Below are 14,755 nucleotides of genomic sequence, written 5' to 3'. Positions count from 1 at the left end.
GACCACACCAAAAGCTCGCAAATTGGACAGATTTTAAGAGAATCAAAATATTCTGTAATAAAACTGCTTCGATCAAAAATGGAACTTCAAATTCGACACCAAAAATTTAATTAAACTTCTGTCGTACCTTTACAAAATTACGAAATTTATATTTCAGCTCATATTTTATTTTGTCACTGGTGTCTTGTTTATCACATTATTTAAAGAGGAATTTTAAAAATTCAAAAATTGAAACAATCTGTCTGAAATTACGGAACCAACTGCTAAAATAGCATTAAAAGTTAATAAATAAGATAAATAGTAAAGAGATAATATACGTGTTCAGCCCGGAGTTGCTTACATCAGAAAGGATGGAATTTTAGCTTACTATATTAGTTGAGTTTAAACTAGAAAATACAAATCAATTTAAATAGTGGGGGATCTTTGCAAAGTATTAATTGTTGATTGTAATTTTGGGATAACTGCGGTTGCAGTAGCGACTTGGGCGTTGCCTATTACTCTCGTTTTTTTATATTATTCTTGTTAATTCGTGCTCATGTCACATACATACAATAAAATGATGTACATGTACGTACACATTGTTAATGAAAATGCCAGCTCTTCTCGTGGCAATTTTTAGGATTCTTGTTACTCGTTTCGCACGCAATCATTTGCGCATTAACACGCGAGAGATGAGCCCCTGCTGCTTCAAACATGTTTCAAATTGCTGGACTATTAAAATTAAGCTGTAAATGATGATACATTTTTTCATTTGAAAGAAATGCACTTAAAACACTATCATAATTCATAGTAGGTAGTATATATAGTAGCTGGGACTGGAAACAGATATTCATTCAGCTCAGCAATGATGAACTGCAAGATCGGTTTTGGCTTCGTGGCTTCTCTCGCCCTTCTGGCTCTGGTGGTATGAAATTTTCACAGCTAATGCGTACTTCATAAATTTGTGTATGAACTAGAACTCAAGTGCACTCAAACAAAAACTTCACCAAATATTTACACTCGGAAAACTGATTTTCCATCTGTTTCCATTGACTTTGTTTTCAAACCATGAAAATGAAAATAGGAAAAACCAAATTTTGTTGCTATATAATTTTTTTTAGCAAACTCTTGATTTCCAATTAATATTTTTTAATTCTAGCGCACCGATTCAGGTATGTGATTAAACTAAAAATCCGAATATATACGTTTTCTTTTAAATTTTATTTTTCCTTTGTTCAATACAGGATGCCCGGAGCTTCTGGCTGTAAAGCTACACAAATTTATTTAAACTTTAATGCATTAAATTATTTCTAAATAGAAAATGAAGAGCAACGGTTGCTGCAATCTCCCGAAAACTCTTCCCGAAGAGACCCTGAAGGAATGCAAATTAAATTCGAACAGTTTTAGAGGCAACGGTAGATTGGGCATGAGTTAGTACAATCCAGAAACAATTATTTAGATAATAAAATTACTGCTGTTTTTTAGAGGCCATCATGGGAGGTATTCGCAGCGCAAGTTCCATGCCTGTAAGATCACATATCAAAATTGTGTTCATTCGACTAATTATTGCTCTTTCAGTGCAAGATGGAATGCGTCTTTAAGAAATTGGGATTGGTAACTATTAACTGAATAATTCATATTTCAGAATAGAAAAAAACTGATCGCCAAAATGTTTTGTAACACGTGCAAAAACATATTAAATTACTCCTTTACTATACGTCAGCAAAAAAGGAGGAGAAAATATTATCATTTGCCATAATACATATTTATTTTATATTCACATTAGATTGATTTTATAATTCAATTCGGTTTAATGAGTCATGCAAGATATTCAATTGTACATGTTCGCCAAAAAACATGTGCATATTAAATTATCAGTGCTAATGACCTTTTTACCAAATAACTGCTTGTTTATTTGTATCAATTTCAGTTCAATGAAACGGCGAACCGCGTGGACACAGACGCTGCGAAGGCCGCCGTTGTCCAGTACGCGCCGGATGCGTGGAAGGACGCGGCCGGCACTGCTGGAAATATTTGTTCTACTACCCTGAACAACTTGTACACTAAAATGGATTCGACCCCAATGCCGGACCTCGGCTTCAAACCTTCCTGCAAACCTTGCTCCTTCTTGTACTCCACGTGCATTACTATCGAACTCATGGCTGTATGCCATCCCTCCATTATTCTTCTTGAAAATTAATTTAATTGAGTTATTTTCCAGAACTGCCCGTCCCCGTCGAACAGTAATATCAGAATTTTACTTAAAAGTGAGTAGACGCATGTCTAAAATGGAAATTTTCCCTTAGGTTCAGCATGCACTTCCATCGCGGACTCGTTCAAGACGTGTGCCAACAATGTCACCACCTTCTTCCCACCGCCGCCACTGAAACGCAATCGTTCCTAATTTCTTGAACCCTGCTTCGACGACTTCAACATGAGCAACAATTACAATAGTAAATTTGTTTGGTGCTAATTGCATGGAATAAATTTTGGACATTGAAATATAGCAGTTTTTGTCAATGGTTGAAAAAGAGCCATAAATTATAAGGCTAAAAAAATATTTTGCGAAGGTATAGGCAACCTGCTCTGATTTGCTGAAGAGCAGGCTGCATTCCTGTACAAAGCTTGCTCTCATTTTTTATTATAATCATCTGATTTTAGCATTAAGCTTCAAAACGCTTTTTTATTTAAACTTTTTTTGCAAGGAAACAAAATGATGTTATTACTTTCTCCACCTATTTTTTCATTGGAATCGATTTATGCGCCACAAATTCTCAGAGTAAATTGAGACAGTTTGGAATTACTTTGCTTTCTTTGAATTGAAAGGATTTCTTTGAGGAACATAATAAACAAGATTTTAAAGTTGCAGATCTTTTAATCGCAGTCGACAGTTCCTCTCAAGCTAAAAATAGTACTTTTACTGCTCTCAGTCGGCCCACATGTTTGTAGCCCTTTTATCAACAAGCAAAACGGCTTCGATTAAAGCTCACTGCTGGAGTGTCTCTGTCTGGTGAACTGTTAATGCGGACGGCGAACGCAAACAGATCCCCCTTGCACGCACCATGGCCACGCCAGTTTTACACCAGTGTCGTGCACAGCAATTCAATTTCCTCAATTTCATTTTTAAATCGTATAATTATTGCAATTAATAGAATCATTTTCATAAAAATTAAAATAGTAAAGCGCGCATTATTTTTTAGATTTTTTTCACAAACCAAAAGTATAAATCTAACTGGAGAGGAGATTAATGGGAACTACTAGGGTTTTTAGCAGTTTTTAATTTATAAAAATATACTTCATTTTTAAAGTAAAACAATTTTTTCTCATTTAGTGTGTCTCTACCAGAAAAGTTTCCCTTTCTTAAACATTTTTCAGAGTCTTGAAATGCTCAAATAACTATTCGGGCTGAGAGGCGCACTGGCGTGACTCGCCACTTGCTGGTTTTTGCTCCTTTCCAGCGGCTTTATGGACAAATTTCTGGCGTTTCAATAAAAGACCTTGGTGCGGAGAGGCGACAAGATTTCCACATTAGGTACAAGCTCCTCCAGGACCCCATGTTTTCCGCTCGGCTGTTTAATTGGGACCCGGCGAGCTCACAGCCCACGGAATGTGCTGAGCATAGAGGTTAAAAAAAAACTCAATTGGATGTACTTCCACTTGAAGAAACCCCCATATATGAATTGCAACGAGTGCAGAGAGGCGTACGATTGAATTTCGGCTATTTTTCACATCCCTATTAGCGAACGGAGGTGTGGAGAAGGGGAGCCGCGGCGCGCGAGGCCTAGGGTGGCCCCTGCTCTCATCCGGCCGGCCGGCCGGCAGGACGCGTCTGGAGCGGCGTGCGTGCGTGCGCGCGTGTGTAGTAGCAGTAGCGCGGGGAGCAGATCAAATCGGGTCGCTGCTGGGGGCTGCGAGAGAGCCGGCGAGGGATGAATCCTCCCCTGCCCGGCAGTATTGATTTTGTTCTCGAGGACGGCGCAGCACCCGCCCTGCCGCCGCCGCCGCTGCATGCCCGTCTCCTAGGAGTCGCCGCCCAGCACGTGAGTCGATGCGACCCCACCGGGGTCCGCCCTGCCCCTGAGAGACCCCTTGCCGCCCTTTGCAGCAGTTGGACGAACGAAAGGTGCGGAGTTTCCCTCATTGCTTCCCTCGTTCCCGGCCGGGCGGGTCCTTTGCATCTTGGACTTTTCCCAGCGTGCCTGGGATTATTTATTGTTATCATTTCGAGCGCGCGGTTTTGGAAATTTCCAACCTGGAAGCACGCTCATATAGGGGCAGTGTGTATGTGTTGTTATTGCTGTGCATTTAAAAGCGAGAGTAATGTGTATCGAGCGGCGAGGGAGCGAGTGGCCGCAAATCACGTCCAAGTGTCATTGAAAAAATGTATATACACCATTGCAATGCAAAGTTGTGTTTCGAGCACTAATTGCTTCGCTTTTTCTCGTAGTATCCTCTCTGAAAGGAGAAGTGGGCTGGGCGGGCCTCTCTTCGCCTGCTCAAAGGGGTAGCCATTCAATAAAAGCAAATTCTTAAGGGGAGCAGACGTTCAAAGTACATATCCATGGATGTAGGAGAGGCACAGAGTTGAGTGAGCTGCTTCACATTCAATCTTTTCACCTTTTCAAACTCTGTTTATTATTTACACTGGCTCCAACGAACACCGGGCCTCATTTCAAATGGATGAAAGTTCAGTTTATGCAAATTCTCAATTCAAAAAGCAGCCGCGACATTTCCTTTTGAATTTGTTCAGTTTGCATTCGTGAAATGTGTGGCAACTAGGCGCGAGCTTGTGTACCCAGCCAGAAGAATTATATATTATGTAGTTGAGCAGATACTCTCTTCCGTCCTTCAGTGTCTGCTGTAGCACACGCTCTGCTAGCAACAGAGGGAGTTTTCCGTGGTTCACATAAATATCAGATAAAAAGGTTGCGGCTCTCAGAAGGATTTCGATACTCTTTCATCATTGACTGATTGGTCAGAAATCATTCAAACATCAGACTTTATTGGATCCAAGACGATTGATGGAGGGAGTGGTATTGGAATGAAATAAATCCGCCTTAAAAATCTTTGACACTCTAAAGCATTTTGAAGAAAATAGTTTTAATAAAGTTTATATTTGTGGAAGCGTCCCTTCTGGACCACTCTTGCTTTTGAACTGAGGTTGTGCTTAAACCACTTCTGCATTTTGACTTATACACGTTTTAAAAGTATATTAAAAAGCTCTTTTAAAATTTAGATGCAATACACAAAATCCGTTCCAGTCATACACTTTTTTAACGCTAAATCAACATTGCTCACCGCCACGCTGTTAATCGAGAGATGAGAAACAACGAGAAGGGCATTTTGAAATTGTCTGCGTTGGAATAGTGTGTTAATCAAGAATAACGTACTCCAAAGACAACAACAAATATCGTCTTTAATGCCATATCGCCATCAAATTATGCAGCTCCATTCCCAAACGTGCCGCACACACCGTCGGATCGTTTATTCAAGTGCCAACGATCATTTGCGATTCCCATAAAGATTTTGAGCCCTCACGGTCCTCTGCCTGAAAGGGAAAACTCGTTTGCTGCCTGAAGTGTGCGTGATAAAGCGTCCAGATACGAGCCCTGCGCGTGTGTGAGAGTCAGATTTTTGCACGTTATACCTTGGCTCAGTGCTGTGCTTTCACGGTGTAGCATCCAACTTAAGACAAACAATGCTGATCGAAATCTCAACAGTTTAATAGATGCAAGCCAAGATCAGGGATGAGAAACATAATGTTTGTCTCAAAATTATATCAATGATATTGGATTTAAATTTATTTTTCAATAATGATTTATTTGAGAATAGATATTTTATCCACTTATTTGCTCTGCGAAGAAAACGACTGTAATTCAAATTCGTCGCCTATAACACGTTATTCCACACGTTTTGAATAACGCTGTATTTTAAAGCGGGCAATCAGCATTTGAAATTCGGAAATTCATAATGATTTCATGATTTGATTTACTAAAAATTTTACCTACTTGACTGTAAGCTTTTTTACATTTTTTAAACAAAATTGAGGATAGCCCATTATGCAGTTGTAATTTTCTTAGCCACATTTTTCTTCGTTGCTTGAATTGGTTTAACTGAAAATTTTGGAAAAATAAATAATACTTTATATAAATATGTGTCTATACTAAACAGTCGTATTTGTATTAATGGATAATAAAAAATTAATAGAATAAGTAGACTGAAATACCAAGCTATATATCTGTTTAAAACAGATTAAAGAAATTACTTCAAAGCCAAAATCGATGTTGAGTCAGGTATTTTTTTGCCTACGTGCAGTGTTCCGTTCTGTATACGCATACAATACCTCTGCATTGCATAATAACTAACCTGATAAGAGTGCCATATGCGGCTAGAAAAACACACGCTACACGGAATCCAGCGCCAGCCGTGTCCCACGAATTCAACAATATTTATCTTCTTGGCGTGCGAATATTTTTATTAAACCATTTTTGGTTTCAGTGGCGAAACTCCTAATTAAATAGTATTTTAAACAATTGTTTTTCTGTCTTGTTCTACAAGAGCCTTTTAGCAAGAGAGGGATCTAAAGCACCTTATTTTTTAAATTGCAACCTAGGAAGATGAAATTTAATATTGACTTAGGGCTTGAACCTTTCCAAAATTGTCACGTAAAATCTGAAAAAACGATTATCCTGTCATAAATTTTAAGATGAATTATTTACTCTAGTGAAAACTGATTTCTTGTGTAAAATTCATTGAGTTTGCTTGACCTTGTATTCATTCCGTCAAATATAGTGACCATTACAACACACTAAACATTCATACACATCACATTGTTTGTCGAGCAAATATGTACAAACGGACACGACACACACAATTCAAAAATATCAGAATTCTTGAAATCACCAAGACGACCGGACCAGCCCAGAGGAGGACTTCTCCAAGAGACTCACCGGACTGAAGCCATCGCAAAGAGAAGACTCACTGTCCCCGATGATGCTGCTCCGTCAAGAGGTACCACACACACTCCGGCTGGCGTGGCCTGCACCAATGAAGGGTTGTACCTGCTCGGGCGTTCCAACAGGAACCGTTGCTGTCCTGTCTGATAAAGTAGGACACAGCACACATCATCACAATGTGCCGAGTCTCATTGTCGTCTCACCATCTTCGTCCTTTCCTCATCACACATTTAGTCAAGCCGCAGCCAGTCCTATATCATAAGTCGAAAAAAGCACCACACACACGCAGCCAACAATTTTTTAATTTTAAATTCTGGAAAACACTGGAAGCACTGACGAACATAATAATTTAATTCCAATATATATTGGAAATTTTAAAATGACCATTTACAATACACAAATCACTCAACAGACACATAATTGTTTTACGAGCAAATATAAACGACACGACACAATTAAAATAATGTAAGTGTTTGTTGAGCGATGCGGAATTTAACCGCTACCACGCCGAAATGTACACTTGGGCTGAGAGAAAAAACCTATTTCCAATTAGACTCATTTCCAAGGCCACAGCTTATAAAAAGTTTATATAGTTGTATGCCGTTGGCGTTTAAAAAATAAATCAATAAATTATGAGTACTCTTCTCTAATAAGAAAGCAATAATTTTATTTTTTTGTAATTGATCTGCTGTTATAACTAGACAATGCGGCTATAATGAAAGCTTGGCCACAAAAAAACACTGCATTGAAATCTTGGGTGTTTTTTCCGTGATATAGCTTGGAAAAATTGTATGTCTTTTTCTACTTGATGAATTGAGGGTTGGTTTAATTTTAAACAATTAATTGATAAAAATCGCTTTCGAACCTTAGAATTTAACGTGCAGTTTGCGTTGCAGCTTTCAGCAATGGAGCTGAACATGGACGAGATGTTGTCCGCGGGTGAAAGGGTGCTGAACGGAGGCCTCGAAGACGATGAGCAGCCGGCAGCCGTGAATGGGACGGACAGCGAGCTGCCGCTGCCGCCCGTCGAGACGCCACATCAAGGGCAGGAGTCGATTATGTAAAAATAGCACCGAATTCGCTTCTAGAGCCCATGCTTGACCTAGACTTTTAATTCTTTCGCAGCATGTCTGAGCTCGGCAAAGAAGGGATGGACGTGCTGGCCGGTCTCATCAGGTCCGAGCCGGTGGTTAACTGCGACAAGGCGGCTGCCGAGGACGGCGCTGACGGCAAGAGCAACGCTGAGAGTCACAGCTTAACCATCAACGAGTTCACGGTCAGTGCAGAGAACTTTAAAATTTAAAAAAAAATATATCACGTCACTGTAGAAGATTTTTATTTCATCGCTGAAAATAATATGGTTTATCGATGAATTAAGAACTTTTGATGCTTTATTAGAATTTACCACCAGTTCAAATCGGTACACTACGACTTTTAACTGGACTATAAATTAAAAAAAAATCACACAAAAACATCCCGTTGACTTGCATTGTTAAGGCATTCTCAGGAGTGTCAAAGCAATGGAAGGTATTTGAGCATTTCTGGGATATGTTCCTGGCTTTCAATACAAAAGATGAAAAAATGTGGTAAATTAGGCGACTCGCGAAATGCTCAAATAGACTAACCGGCGCCGACTCACCAGCACTTTCTGGTTTTCGGGCCTTTCTAGCGGCTTTAAGGACAAATGTCTGGCGTTTCAATCAAAGACTTCGTTACGAGGAAGCGAAAAGATGGGCACATTGGGCCTAAGCCCCTCTGCGGCCACTCGGGCCCCATGTTATCCGCTCTGCAGTGTTTTTGGGACCCTGTGAGTCCACGGGATGTGCTGAGCAGAGGATCTAAAAATCCTAAAAATTATTTTACCCATATCTCTATTGTATTTTTAAAGAATTTGGGGTTCGATTTAATTGGAAAATAAAATAGGTGATCATTTATTTTTGAAATAATAATTATTTTTGATTTATTTTTACCCAAGATGAGATTTAGGATATTTTTTAAGAATATTTTACAATTTTACTTCACTTACAAACTGCGTCTACTTATGTTAAAAATACGACGAAAGTGCTCCACTTGGGGCTTTTTGGTGCTAAGCACGGCGAGTACATATCGATTTTGTTTCAGGAGGAGCAGCTGTACTGTGAGTTGTTGTACCAAACGCACCACCCCCTGGGGAACGACGTGAGTGATGCGAACCAGGGCCAAATTTTCGACTTTCTCAAAACCGCTTTCCGCATTGACGATAAGAAACACGAAGAAAAGAAAAACGAGGCCAAAATCAAAGATGTGATAAATAAAATTAATAACCTAGCCAAATAAAAATAAAACATTGAATTTCAGAAGCCCGACGTGAAACTGAACCTGGAGATCATCGAAGTGCGAGACTTGAAGTCGAGCGAGACGAGCGGAACGAGCGCTGTCTACTACTTGAAAAATCAGCCAGACAACAAGGCTGAAAGCGAGGTTCAACACGACAAAAAGATACCCGTTTGGAATGAGAAGGGGTCACTGTAATAGCTCGCTTCCCTTTTAAGATTAGCAGTTTAATAGTTGTCATTCACAGGCCAATTTCTGACAAGGAAAACGACGCGTTGATTGTGGAGATTTGGTAAATTGGCGAGATCATAAAAGCGTCATTAACTTAATTTTGTGTCAATTTCAGGAAATATGTGGAGGAAGCTCCGAATCAATCACCATCTTCCAACAAAACAGTTAAGGATAAAATCGGAACGTTGAAGAATATGGCCAAAGGCCTCGTTCTGAACAACAAAAATGAAGATAGGAAGTGTTCAGGAATTGCGGAGATTCTTATCAAGGTAGTTCAACTGAAATTATTAAATTATTTTAATTAAGATTATGATTTTCTGTATTTAAATACATTTCCCTGAGCGCTTCCTCTTGAATATTTAATTTTTCAGCATCATCATCATTTCAATGAAAATAATGCATTTAAATTAAATATTTAAAACCCCATAAAAATACTGAATATATTTCTTAAACATTGGAGTAAACAATTGCAAAAAAAAAATAATAATTTCAGGACATTCCGTCTGGCGCGATGGACGAGTGGATTCCGCTGAAGAAGGAGCAGAAGAAGGCACGGGGTGAGGTGCACGTTCTGCTGTCGCTGGGGACGTCGCGCGACGTGCAGGTTGGCTGCAAGGAGCACCGGCGACTGGTCCGAGTGCTGGTGCGGCGCGAACTGGATAATCACGCCAAGGCACCTTTCACGTGGGACGGCCGGCTGTCGGACACGGCCGAACAAGTGCTCACGCAGCACCGCGCACACGCCAGCCTCGACGAGTCGCACGTACAGTTGGCCAGGTGGGCCGGCTTCTGCGACCAGCACGAAGAGACACCCTTCAATTTCCACGTGCTCGAGACGATGCTAAAGAAGCTGACCACGAGCCAGAACAGTGAGCCTCGAACCTTTACCGATCACGAGGTAAGATCTATTATTTATATCAGTTCAAATGCATTAATTAAATGGTGAAAAATTGCTTCCTTCTAAAACGTGGGCAAAATTATCAGAATAAAATATGATATGAATGAAACCGAGAGGAAAATTAATGCTAAGCTTTCAAATGGCTAGGTTTTTCTTATTGATTTCGGTTTTCTGATACATTTTTAGGCAAAAGTGTTTTGGGATGCCAATCGAAATTTGCTTCCAACCTGCCTGAAGTTCATCAGGTTCCTATTCAAGATGAGCATCAGCTATGGCGACGCAATGGAGGCGCAACTGAGTTCTATGTTGAGGCAAGTCGCTCCACAATGTACTCGTTTTTTTGTGCTAAATTGCTTTTTCTTCGATCAGGATTTTGGCTATCTTGATCGAGATCAAACCCCCAGAGGACATAGACATTTTCCCGTCTTACAAGTACACGTGGCTCAAAACGGATCACGGACACAACTCAAAATTGAAAAGAAAAGTGTTGGATGCAATCAAACACAGCGCCAGAGAATGGTATTTCATGTTTTTTAAATCATATTTATGCTTTAACGAACTCGTATTTTTGCTCAACTTTAATCTTTTTAGGATTGAAGAAAAGTTTGCAAAGATAGAATTCGGAGAAGAGGAAATAGAAGACAATCCTCAGTGTTGGGTATATATTTCAATATACTCACAACATAAAAATAAACCGTATTTATTGACAGGCTATCCTAAGCAAATATAAAGACGGGGGAGTGGCCAAGAGGAAAATAAAAGTGCAGGAGATCGCGAACCCGAAAGCTCTGCTCTCTTGCTACAACAAGGAAATCCCGGGGCTGAAGGAATGCGTTCTCTCCTCCTCCTTCCATGACGAAAAATTCAAGTGCGCAGCTTCGAAATTAAAATAAAAAAAATTATCCAGCTTTTAATAAAACAATTTTCACAGATGCTTAGACATCCAGTATTCCAAAGTAGTGCTGCAGGTGTTTGACAATAAGGTGAGAGCGAGCTGAGAGTGCCTCTTTGTTTATTTTCTCAAGTGTGTTTTTGTTTGCAGGTGAATCAAGTGGTGCGGCCGTTGGTCTTGAGTATTTGCAACAGCCTCAAGAAATACGACCCTAAAGACAAAGAGCCCGACCCGCAAAACAAATCAACAGACCTCGTCTGCCTCTACTTCACCCTCAAAGAATTCAATGAGTACGTTTAGCGCCTTTCTTTTCACGGCTTATGCAACCGGTGTGACATTTGAGTGCAGACTGCTGCCTGCTTTGTGCTATCGACCTATTTTTATGCTACAAAAAATTGTACAATTATCGTGAGACTCACATTTTCAGTTTTGAGGACACTTACTTTCACGGGGAAAAGGTCAAATGCAGCGATTTCCACAACTGGTTTGCTCGAGGCGTTTCTCAATGGCTTGACATTACTCTGCTGAAAGCGATGAACATGATCAAAGCAGCAGTCGAGTTGGACCAGCTCGAGCCACTGGACGACGTCAAATTCAGCAGCTCCGCGGTCGACGTTCTCGGCATCTTCGATATGGTTTGATTGAATTAAATTTATTTTAATAATATTGTAAAATCTTAAAATTTTCAGCTGGAAAAAGATCTGCGAGCTCTAAAATGGCCTGACGAAAAGGACGAGTTTCCGCTGATGGCTAAACTAGTCAAAGTAAACTATTTAAACATTAAAAAAACATGATCATTAAATACAAAATTCCAGAGCATCACTGCCTGCACAAAGCACTACGCTGACCAGATCCGCCAGAAAGTTGTCAAAGTCACCGATCTGCCTGGAGACTACGAAATCCAGCTGTGCACGGCCATCAACAACATCGAGCACATCTTGGTCGAGGGCCTCGAGCCGCTGATGAAAAAGCTAAACGTGGAGGCCCTGTTCATGACCCTTACGAAGATCAGGTCACACATTCCAGAGTGCCACAAGGGGCTGAAGGTGCTGAGCAGAGTGGTGGACGCGGCCGAGAACGCCGACCAGAAAATGATGGAAATCGTGCAGGAGGTGAGCGAGAAGATCCTCAAGGTGGTGCGCGAGAACCAGAGCCTGTCGCCGACCAGATTCATGAGTCCGATCAGCCCGATCAACATCCACCTGGGCGTGCTGAAACGCCAACTGAGCAAACACAACTACCACCGCGCCATCACCTTCATCTGGGAGAGCATCGTTGAGCTAATCAAGCAAATCGTGGACGCCACCCACATGGTGAGTGGAAAGAAAAACTCTGATTTAATTTCAACGATTCACCATTATTTGTTAATTATTCCAGGAGGACAAACCTCCAGGCTTTTACAAGAACTTGAAAAAGTCGCTCGAGTTCTTTGAAAGTGCATTCAGCAGAGAATCTCTAGCGTTCAAAAACGGGGAACTCCTTGAAGCGACCAAGACTATCTTGGAAACCTTGTCTAAAAATTCAATCGACCCTGTTCACAAATTCTACTTGGAAAGGTGTGTTTATCACCGAATTTATATTTTAAGTCTGAATAATTCATATAACCTAATTTCAGGCTGGTGGTGCAGGGAAAGGTGGATGACTACGACAAGAGAGGGCAAATCAACGTTCTCCTGCAGTTCCAGGAAAAAAGCCTGAAAATTGAGATCCTGAACGTGAGAAATCTCAGAACAAGAAGCAAAGAGGGTAAAAATCCAAATAGAGTTTTGCGTTTTAATTTGACCAAATTATTTAGGAGATTGCAGCCCGTACGTGCGCATCGACTTGATTCCCAAGCAAAACTTCCCGGACTGCAACAAAAAGCTCAAAACCAAAATTCAGAAACGAAGTTTGAAGAACTGCGCAACATTTGAAGAATATTTTGAAATGTGAGACCTAAATATTTTATTCCGTTAATACATAATGCAAAAAATGATGTGTTTTTTCAACAGAGCGATGACTGATGGCAACGAGAATATGGAAAACGCGCTAGTGCACTTGGTGGTCAAGGACTACAACCGCTTTGGTCACAACATGGTCATCGGCGAGACGCTGGTTAGATTTGACAAAATTAACCGAGACTACGCCAACAAAGCGTTTGCCGATGTGCCACAAATGGAACTGCCCCTCATCGACTTGGTTGACGTTCCTCAAGGTCAGTTCAAAACTAATGGCATAAAAATTTTAGTTTTTACAAGCGGGCATTTTGTTAACAGATTTAGTGAGAATCAAAAAGAGCAAAACTTGCGACACGGTGACCGACCTGGACACGATAGCCACAAACGAATCGACGGGCACCCTCAACTGATTCAAACGCGACCAATCAAGAACTTTGCTCATTATTGTATCAAAAAATAATCCTAACGTTAAACAACGCAGCCCCAATTACCACGTGCAAAGTTGTATCTACCACACACACACACACACACACACACGTGCGCGCGCAAAAATGTTGCCGTGCAAATTTATTCCACAAGCAAGCAGTTCAAAAGCAGTTCAGGACGATTTTTACAGAAGTTTATATACTCTTATATAAATAACTGACCTAGTCACTATCGTAGGAAAATTCTTGTAAATGAGTTTTGTTCATTTGTGTACAAAAACCGAAATCTACGTCTTCACTTTGTCTCTATTTCGCTCTCTTTAGTAGGAAATGTGTAAATTGCTGTAGTGAAGCGTGAGACGTTGTGTTCCGAAAAGGTTAAGGAAGTTGGATCCGTTTTCCAAACGGCAGAGTCAGAGTAGTACAAAAGTGGGAAAAACCATTCTTTCAATTCGGTCGGGAGCGTGCAGCTCAGTCCGAATTGGCCTTTTACTTTTGCATTTTCCAAACGTAAACTTTGCTTTCCGAATTCATGTCGTGCATTTGAGGAATCTCGTTTTGGGGCTCCGTTCTCAACGGGCGCCATATTTGATGTTTACCAATCATACATATAAATAATATATTTAAATTTTACGAAACGCAGTTACCGATTATCCTTAAAGCGCTATAACGAAAAAAGTGTTTTACAAAACTATATAGTTTTGAAATGAATGTGTTCGTTCACAAGTGAGTACGCGAGACGAAAATCATTCCTCGATCACTCCAGTATAATGTTGGTTTAAATGAGTGCGAGATCGAATGAGACGAGTAAAAATAATTCGGATAAGAACGCATAGTGAGTAGGGAAACAATGTTAAACGCCTTTTTAGTTACTATAATTTGTTGTTGATAATGGTGATTGATTTTCGCGAGATTTGTGAATGAAAAGATGCTGCTGAGAAGGAGATATTGTAATTGAAAGTAACAGATGAATAAAAATGCGAGTATACAATTCCGTTTTTCATTTAAAGTCACATTTTTTTGCCTCTTCATATTCAGACAAAAGTCGTTTAGTGAAACGACCATTAATAAAATGAAGGAAGCAGAGCTAGCGGGGAAATTAATATACAAATTTGAAGGTCTTG

The 14,755-nt window shown here is 40.2% G+C and overlaps 2 protein-coding genes across 3 annotated transcripts; both read left to right on the top strand.

The window, feature by feature from the left end:
* Positions 1–837: 837 nt before the first annotated feature.
* LOC135941274 (uncharacterized) lies at positions 838–2,481 on the top strand. Its single transcript, XM_065486640.1, has 9 exons — positions 838–904; positions 1,139–1,151; positions 1,224–1,243; positions 1,298–1,409; positions 1,465–1,505; positions 1,558–1,593; positions 1,910–2,143; positions 2,201–2,222; positions 2,286–2,481. The coding sequence occupies exons 1-9, from the start codon at positions 845–847 to the stop codon at positions 2,381–2,383; spliced, it is 636 nt and encodes a 211-aa protein (XP_065342712.1). The 5' UTR covers positions 838–844; the 3' UTR covers positions 2,384–2,481.
* Positions 2,482–3,855: 1,374 nt separating this feature from the next.
* LOC135945443 (protein unc-13 homolog 4B-like) lies at positions 3,856–14,622 on the top strand. Of its 2 annotated transcripts, none has more exons than XM_065493140.1 (22): positions 3,856–4,019; positions 7,832–7,995; positions 8,061–8,211; positions 9,057–9,218; positions 9,273–9,442; positions 9,496–9,540; positions 9,595–9,748; positions 9,973–10,377; positions 10,564–10,688; positions 10,747–10,896; positions 10,969–11,035; positions 11,088–11,245; positions 11,309–11,360; positions 11,420–11,559; positions 11,697–11,904; positions 11,959–12,033; positions 12,085–12,582; positions 12,647–12,825; positions 12,885–13,015; positions 13,065–13,197; positions 13,261–13,463; positions 13,525–14,622. In XM_065493140.1, exons 1-22 carry the CDS (start codon positions 3,909–3,911, stop codon positions 13,614–13,616), a joined length of 3,573 nt encoding a protein of 1,190 aa, XP_065349212.1. In that variant the 5' UTR covers positions 3,856–3,908; the 3' UTR covers positions 13,617–14,622. The 2 variants fall into 2 exon arrangements, with proteins under 2 accessions (XP_065349212.1, XP_065349220.1); XM_065493148.1 differs by having other exon boundaries at positions 3,937–4,102.
* Positions 14,623–14,755: the final 133 nt, after the last annotated feature.

The sequence above is a fragment of the Cloeon dipterum genome, chromosome 1 (genome assembly GCF_949628265.1).
Source record: "Cloeon dipterum chromosome 1, ieCloDipt1.1, whole genome shotgun sequence".
Lineage (NCBI taxonomy): Eukaryota > Metazoa > Arthropoda > Insecta > Ephemeroptera > Baetidae > Cloeon > Cloeon dipterum.
This window is presented reverse-complemented; position numbering and strand designations above follow the sequence as displayed.